This window comes from Notechis scutatus, chromosome 1 (assembly GCF_049901735.1).
Source record: "Notechis scutatus isolate UNSWTSFEM ecotype Mainland chromosome 1, rNotScu1.2, whole genome shotgun sequence".
NCBI classification, from domain to species: domain Eukaryota; kingdom Metazoa; phylum Chordata; class Lepidosauria; order Squamata; family Elapidae; genus Notechis; species Notechis scutatus.
In genome coordinates, this window is record NC_142009.1 from 161207712 (window position 1) to 161216957 (window position 9246).

General features: G+C 36.2%; 1 protein-coding gene across 2 annotated transcripts in view; it reads right to left on the reverse strand.

Moving 5' to 3' along the window:
* Window positions 1–8704, reverse strand: part of KMO (kynurenine 3-monooxygenase) — a 27074-nt gene extending 18370 nt beyond the window's left edge. The window contains exons 1-3 of one of the 2 annotated variants that reach the window (XM_026679057.2): window positions 8623–8704; window positions 7174–7243; window positions 2898–2995 (exon numbers count right to left, since the gene is read on the reverse strand). In XM_026679057.2, coding sequence (XP_026534842.1) covers window positions 2898–2995; window positions 7174–7243; window positions 8623–8676 — 222 coding nt within the window. In that variant the 5' untranslated portion in view covers window positions 8677–8704. The remainder of the gene's footprint in view (window positions 1–2897; window positions 2996–7173; window positions 7244–8622) is intronic. The other variant, XM_087949243.1, reaches the window with a different exon arrangement.
* Window positions 8705–9246: the final 542 nt, after the last annotated feature.

Genomic DNA, 9246 nt, shown 5'->3' on the forward strand with positions numbered 1-9246 from the left:
CTCTGCCTCAGCTCTTTCTTTAAAAGACTACAAAATTGCCCTATAGCTTTCATTCAAAGAAGCTGATCCTGGCTGAAGTTAACTATATCATCTGAGAGAAAGAATTGCTTGCTATCAAATATGCCTTCACTTTGTCCAGTCTGTCATCGGGCTACCAGTTTTCCTCTGTCATCAGGCTAACTATATCTTGTTCAAAACTATTGGCCTCTTTCAAACTATCAGTGTCCTTAGAACCCCGGAAGACCTCTTTCATAGACTTTATTACCAACTTCCCACATTCCCAAGGATTTGCCATCATACTGATGGTGATGGAGCATTTTTCTAAAACAGGGCACTTCATCCCTTTCAAGGATCCCAACTACAATCTGTTTCTCTATCATGTTTTCCAGATGTATAGCTTGCCTACTTGTATTGGCAAGGAATCACCTCACAAGAATTGGAAACAATATATTTGGAGAGCAACGGTCTCATCTTATCAAAAGAGCTTTAAATTAAAATTGAGGGGGACCTCAATTTTATCTTCATGACCTTCAGAACCTAATTCCAAGCAAAAAACACTAGATAACCAATCTCATAAGGAGGAAGAGAGTAAAGAGAAACAAGAAATAAAAAAAGAAAAACAAAATGAAGTAGAGAGTGATGGATAGGATGGAAATCCCAGTTACAAAGTAGGAGATATAAGAAACATACCCAAGACCCATGAAAGACAAACAGGGTGAACATGAAGTTTTAGTACATGAAGGCAGATATGATATAGTTGCCATTAATGAAACCTGGTGGGATGAAACTCAGGAGTAGAATGTACTGATGGAAAGATACAAACTATTCAAAAGAAACAAACGTAACAAAAGAGGAGGCGGAGTTGCATTATATATAAAAGATCACTACATCTCTACAGAAATACACAAAACCAAGGATGAAAACCTCCTAGAATTCATATACCTCCTAGAATTCATATACCTCCTAGAATTCCTCCTAGAATTCAATATAAAAAAAGAAAAAAATGACATTATTATAGGCATATATTACAGGCCAAGCAGAAGAAATAGATGAACTTTTTGCTAATAAATTAACAAATGTATATAGGAAACATACCACAGTAGTAATGGGAGATTTTAATTACCCTGATATCAACGGGGAAACAAATTCTGCAGCAAATGGGAGATCGAACAGATTCCCATCTTCAGAAAAAAAAAGGAGGGGGGAACAGACCCAGGAAACTACAGACCAATCAGCCTTATATCAATAATTAGGAAGATACTGGGGGGAAAAAGAACAGATTTGTGATCATCTAAAAAATCAAAATTATAATTAGTAGGATTTGTTAAAAACATATCATGCCAAACCAATCTTATTTCATTCTTTGACAAAATGACTAAATTAGTAGACTAGCAAAATTCTGTGTACCTAGTATATTTAGACTTCATTTGACAAAGTAGACCTCAACCTACTTCTTGGTAAGCTAGAAAAAAGTGGGATAGATAGCACCACCACCAGATGGATTTGTAACTGGCTCACAAACTGTACTCAACTGTACTTAAGTAGTCCTTAATAGTACTACATCTACATGGAGGGAAGTAAGCAGTGGAGTACCACAAAGTCCCATCTTAGTCCCAGTACTTTTCAATATCTTCATAAATGACTTAAATGAGGGAATAGAAGGAGAACTCATAAAATTTGCAGATTACACTAAGATGGCAGGAATAGCCAACACCCCAGAAGACAAGCTCAGGATCCAAAAAGATCTTGGCAGACTTGAACCATGGGCTCTCTGCAACAAAATGAAACTTAGCGTGGGCAGCTAGGCAGGAAAAAACCAAAGGTACAAGAACAGATTAGGCAAAACCTGGCTCAAAAACAGTAACTGTAAGAAGGACCTTGGAGTCCTAGTGGACGATCACTTAAACATGAGTCAGCAATGTGTGGCACCAGCCAAAAAAGCTAATACAATCCTTGGTTGTATAAGACAGTCACCTGTCTGAAATGGTATAGGGTCCCCTGCTTGAGCAGGAGGCTGGACTAAAAGACCTTCAAGGTCCCTTCCAGCTCTATTCAGATTGAAATCTTGCATTATGTGGTCTATTTCACTGGAAAGTTCTGGAAGACTTTGTTTGGTCTCCTGATCATGGATCTTTACTGATTCATCACACATCATTATCTGAACATATCCATAACATATTCCACTAAGAATTACTGGCAGCCAAGGAGTAATGTAAACTCATAAAGGATTGTGGTCTTTCAGCAAGCAAGACCAACCCTGAAAAGTCAATGATTTATTGTTCTGTAGAGAGTAAGGAAGATGGCTTTGATGGAGATATGCAAGCTCTGTTGCCAAGGCAACAAGTGGTAAACTACCTTTTAAGTCCAGAATGTCCTTATAACATTTGGAAGTGTCTTAGACAAAAATTCCCCAATTTACTGAAATATTTACTTGCAAAATGTGACTTGCAAGATTCTATTATGATAGCCAATCTAAAAACTGTAAAAGTAGTTTTAGGCTACCTGTGTATGCTGCACCCACACTATCCCTATAGCTCTATACTCTACCTGGTGAGCATTGCAGCTTCTGGAAAATGACACCAACCTTCTTTTTTTTATCATGAGACACTGACAGCTAAAAAGATCAAAGGAGTATTTTTTTTTCTCTGAGATGCGGCTAGAGACTTATGATTTGAATGGGGGTTGGAGTCCTGACAGATACAGTGATAGGGCCATTACAAAAAATGACTGGGCTTAATGTATGTATGTATGTATGCATGTATTGTTTGTAAATGTTTACGTTATAGTGGATAGAATTCTTAATATTCTGCCCTAGAAATGTTATTAATAAATAAACAAATAGTCCTCCTGTAATCCACCTGCCACAGAGAATGTTAACTCTTTCTCTTTAAGGTTACCTGATCTTCCATTCCAACTGCCTTGAGAGCTTCCCGCCCCCTGTGAGACAAGGCCAAATTAATGCTCCTGCCACGAGTTACACTCGAACTACGGATATCTGAAAAGATATGAAGACATTTATTGTGTGCCTTGAGATATTATATCTCATATAATGTTCAGAATTCCTTATTCCATATAATATTCATCATTCCTTATAGCTTACTTTCCAAATATTGACTTGTGCCAGGAGAGAACTATACATTTTTTCCCATTAAGGATTGCATAAGAGTATGAATGGCATGTTTGTTTAGAATTTATTTATTTCTAAAATTTCTTGGCTGTCCATTTTATCTCAGGGTAAGTCTCTGTTGTCCCTCATGAAGAGTATATTTGTGGGGGGGGTTGTCACTCTTTATATAACTGAAAACATGTATAATGAAATCAACCTCACAGCAGTGCCAAAGATGCTTTTTCAGGAGAAACTGGAGTTTCTTGTTTTTTCTTTGAAGACATTTCACTTCTCATCCAAGAAGCTTCTTCAGCTCTTACAGGATAGTGGGGAATAGGAGGATTTATATTCCTTGCAGACAGCTTGTCATTTGCATCCTTTTTGAGGGTCATTGGTACACTTGGATGTTTTGGGATGAACACCCTTTGAATGGTGTGGGAGTATGAACGGGTTTCCAGAAAAATTGCAGATTACAGGAACCAGGAGCACTATTAGGTGACACTGAGGACACAGATAAACCTGCAAGTGCTTCAACAACCCTAAAAAAGGATGCCTTCGCTGATGATCTGGTTATATTTTTACAGGCCTCAAAAGATGATATAGACTATTTGATGAGGAAACTGAATAAGTTTGGGGCTTTGGCAGTTTTCAAAATAAATAAACAGAAAACAACAATGCTGACTAAGAATATGCTTTCTCAGGATAGTCATATATTGAATAAAAAGTCTGGTTTTAGGGATGAGGAAAAGGTGAAATGTAGAGTTGTAATTGCAGGAATGTTCCAATCTCGGATGGCAAACCTCAGATAAAGAATGTTTCCAAGCAAATACAACTCAGGCAAACAAAGTCACTAAGTTAAAGGAGGATTAGAGAGAGGAAGTAAACATATGTTAGACTTTAACTAGAGATAATTAATTGTATGGATTACTGTGCTAAACAGTAACGAAAGTTAAGCAGTAACCAAAGTTAACCAATGATGGAGGATAACTAAAAATGTGTATAAATGCAAGACTAGACTCCAATAAAGATCATCATGATTCAGTTGTTCATGATCAAACAACTCGACTGCCTCGTCATTACAACAGTGAAATACTTTGGGGTTATGTTGACAAATACAAACATAAAACTGTTTCAAAATAATTATGTCCCTCTTTGGAGGGATATTAAACAGGACTTACAAAGATGGGATCAATTGCATTTATTACTATTGGATAGAATCTCTGTAATCAAGATGAATACCTTACCAAAGATGCTTTTTTTATTTCAGACATTACCAATAGTCACAATTGACAATCCATTTAAACAATGGCAGAAGGATATTTCTAGGTTCATATGGCAAGAGGAAAAAAACCAAGAATTAGATATAAAATATTGCAAGATGCCAAGGAAAGAGGGATGTAGCAGATATGAAGTTGTATTTTGATGCATGCTGTTTGACCTGGGCAAAAGAATGTGTGAGCCTCCAGAATAAGAGGTTACTCCAATTAGAGGGCCATGAATTAAGGTTTGGATGGCACAGCTATTTATGGTATAATAAAAGTAAAGTTAATGTTGATTTTTAAAACCATTTTGTTAACGTGCCATACTAAGAGTTTGGAATAAATATAAAACAAGGCTCTCTACGAAGCTGCCCCTTTGGGTGTTACCGCAGGATTTTTTTTAAAGAAAATAAATGATGGCAAAGACAGACTGGCTGATGTAAAGTTTTACCTCTCAACTCTGGTGACTCAATATTAAAGCTGAGGGAAGAACTTGAGTCAGATGGTTATGTTTGCCATATCATCATATACCATACTTATCATCAACTGAAAGAAACATTTAAACTGGATAAAAAAATGTTATGGATTTGACTTTGTTAAAAATGAATTGGAAATTTCATCATGTGGTAACAATGAACATATTATTGCTATGATCTATAAAATGTTATTGAAATTGAATTTGGAAAATGAACATGTAAAACACTGTATGATTCAGTGGGCAAGGAACTTTGGATATAATGTGATGCTTGAACAATGGGAAAATATGTGGATGAAGGTTTTAAAATTAACATTAAATCATAATCTAAAAGAAAATTTCTATAAGATGATATATCATTGGTATTTAACACCAGATTAGTTATCTAAGATGTATAAAGGTATGTCAGATGAATGTTGGAAGTGTAAAAATAAAGAAGGGACTTTTTATCATCTATGGTGGACATGTGATAAAGCAAAAAAAATAATTGGAGTATGATTCATATTTTAATACAGAAAATTTTAAAAATGGAGATAAAAATGAAACTAGAATTTTTCCTTTTGGCCTAATGTAAAAAGAATTGGAGAAAAAAATTGGAACTTTGTTACTATATATGTAACAGCAACAAAAATGCGCAAAAATGGAAGGACGCTTCAATTCCTACCATGGACGAATGGTTGCAGAAGTTGATGGAATTGGCGGAAATGGAAAATTGACTACTTTGATTTAAAAAAAGAACATAAGTACTTTTGTGTCCACATAGAGTCTGCTTCTGAACTTTGTGCTTGGTGTGGAAAAGAATGAAACTCTGGGTTTTACGGACTGATAGATCTTTATAGTGATGACTTGTTCATACTATTATGGAAAAGCAAAAAGTTGTGATTTGATGTTAATGCCTTATTTTACTGTAACAGAGAGAGTCAGAAGTCAATGCTTCTTTTTCTTTCTTATCTTTCCTCACTTCTCTCCCCCTTGCTCCCCCCACTGCTTTCCTATTTACTTTTGTATTTTACAATACTTTATAACTCAACAAAAATGTTAAACTGAAAAAGGATGCAAATAATCAGCTGTCTGCAAGGAATATAAATCCTTCCATTCCCCACCATCCAGTCAGAGCTGAAGAAGCTTCTTGGATGAGAAGCTAAACGTCTTCAGAGAAAAAACAAGAAAATCCAATTGCCTCCTGAAAAAGCACTTTTGGGACAAACCATGACCTGGATGACTGAGAATCTATACAGACCTCAGAGCAATTTTCTGCCCCTGAGGGAATGGCTTTACACAATGGGGAGGTGAGGGGTTTCAGTCCAATGTTATTTACATCATTCTGACTCTCTTGCCCTCCCTTTTTGGGTGTTGATGGATAATGGATTGCTTTTCAAACAAGGAGATTCAATCTGCCCCTCCCCCGCAAACACACACACTTCGACATTATATTTGTCTGTGAAACATGGCTCAATGCATCTCTCCCCGACTCCATTACCACAGTAAGAGACTATCATGTTTACCGATCAGATCGTGAAAATCGTCGAGGAGGTGGTGTTGCTATCTTCTACTATTGATTCCATAGGATTTGCTGACCTCCTTCTTGTGCCTGACAAAGGAAAATATCTTCTCCATCCTGAATACTATATTCACAGGCAACATAACTGAACATACAGATTTTTCTTCTGTTTTTAAAATCACATGTGGGTGTAAAAGAAAGATTCTACAAATTTTCTACCAATTGTGCAATTTTGATCCATAAATTTTGGTATAAATTTACTGATGTGAAGCTTAGAAGCAGGTCCTATTCAGTGGTGGGATGCTGCCAATGTAAGAACTGGTTCGGTGATTGCATGCTTTGTGCGTCTTTCAGAAGAAAAAAAAAATCTTACCTGCTATGTTACTGCTGGGGAGTAACACAGCTGAGGAGTGGCAATCTGCTCTGCCACGTGAATCAACTGAGAGGATAGAGGTATGTACAGCGCAGGGCTGGGCGGGCTGACATGATCATCGCAGCGAACTGGTTCGCTGCCAGCTGATAATCAGAGCTAGGGGTTCACCAGAATAGGTCCAAAATGGTAAGAATCGCACCCCTGGTCCTATTGCTCCAATTTGCAAATATAAGGATAACAGAGACACTGTATTTGATCTAAAAATCTAAACTATTACTTGAAGTATTATTGTAAATAATCTTTAATTATCGAAGTTTCCTGGTGATTTAATACTATAAAATCTCCACTCCTGAAAGAATGAGAAATTTCAAAAACAGAATTCCAGCGAGACTTTCATGCATCTATACAAGCAGGATTATCATCTAAAATGTTCATATACTATCAAGTAACAGATCATACCTGATCTTGCTTCATACATTTCTACTTGGAATCCCCTTCTTGCAAAGAAAGAAGCATTTAGAGAACCCACCTGCAACAGAAGTATTGCAGTGTTTTTTGAGTCAAAAACAAAAATATGCAGAAAAGGATTTGGGAGAATGCTACATGATTTCAAAATGCATATTGTATCGGAAGCCTTTTTTGTAGGGGAGAATCAAGTCAACCAAATCCCCCCAAATGATAAGATGTTGACAAAATGTAAATGTTGAAGGAGTTTCCTCTGCTAGAAATGTGAGGATTTTGAACATACCACTTGTTTCTAACCACATAAAGAAGTTCCTTTTATAAAAAGAAATGCAGATAATAAGGAAATTATTGCTTCTTGTAACAGTCAAAAGCAAGTTGGAAAATATGTTTTTGCCCTGTTATAATATTTTCATTTTTATATCATGTTTTATTTTACGTTTATTTATTTAACACACAAGCACTCTCAATTCTGAATTTAAAGCATGTTTGTCTCTAGAATTCCTTTCTTTTTTTAATTTGTTCAAAACCACAAATTTTACCAAATTTTAACAGGTATTTTTTCATGCACAGAAATTTCCCAATTAGGAGAAACTGGTTCTACTGAGTTGCTGCAATTCATATCACAGTATCATAGTTAGAAACTTTTAAGGAAAACACAAGTGTCCTTGTTGTTTATGGACCATATTCTAATTTCCATATTACTTTATCCTGATTTCTTTAGACACAGGGGAGGCTTTATATCTTTTAATAACAAAACAGGCAACTGTTACTGTAGTCACTTGTCCTTAATAACAAATTTCTCAGAAAGTTTCAAGAAGCTAAATCCTACACAGAATCAAATTAAATTTCTTCACAATTCATTTTTTATAAAAATAAGTGGCATTAGTGGGGGAGGGGGGGCTCTCTCCCACACACATACATTCTCTCTCTCTCTCTCTCTCCCTCTCTCTCTCTCTCTCTCACACACACACACAAATTCACACTATCCCATACTCAGCAGACATAGACTGGTGCTAATTAAAAATTAAAACGGTGCTCCAAAATACCAACATAAGTTCAGTAGCTACAATTTACTGGGGAGAACTGCTGAAAACAAACAGCACCATTCCTACCAATGCATTTAAAAAGCTATTGAGAAACCCATATGATAAAGTGAAAACAAATTATGGCATACTTGTGGGTATACATAGGTAAGAAGATATGAAAGCAATCCTTTCTCATCACAGAATGTGCAACTGTTTTCCGCTTAAACAGATTTTTATATTTCACACTAAAGCTCAAAGGTTGAAACATTTTCTGTCAAATAGACAAACCTTGTTAGGGTTCCTATTCATTCAAATTAACAAAATAGCCACTATTCAATACCTAGCGATGATTAAAATGTGGTTTGGAATTCTGTGATCATATTTTTTTAGATTTTTATAATATTTTAAAAGATCTTACCAATCCTCCCCCAATTATAGCTACTTTTCTTCTCTGCGTTTTAGAAGAATCCATGGTTTGAAAATCTCTCCTTTGACTAATCAGACTAACCGTCTTCTCGCATTCAGCAAAAAATGCTTGCATGGGAGGAGAAAGAGGAGGTTCCATTCAGTTCTATGACCAACCAGAGTTTGAAGAAGCAGATGACATTTTGACATCAGGTTTTCTTAGGTTGTTCATTCTCTAATATAACTTTCAGCAGTAGAATAATAAGATTAAAGATCACCCCTTCCTCACTGCCTCCAAGACAAAATATTTGAATCTGAACTTTGGTATCTGTTACCTGTACAGGTAATCCTCAACTTACAACCACAACTGAACTCAAAATTTCTGTTGCTAAGCAAGACAGTTAAGTGACTTTTGCCCCATTCTACGACCTTCCTTGCCACAGTTGTTACGTGAATCACTGCAGTTGTTAAGTTAGTAGCACAGTTATTAAGTGGCTTTCCCCATTGATTCTGCTTGTCAGAAGATCACAAGAGTCGATCACATGACCCTGAGACATGCAACCGTCATAAATACATGCCAGCTGCCAAGCATCCAAATTTAAATCATGTAACCATGGGAAGACTGCAATGGTAGTGT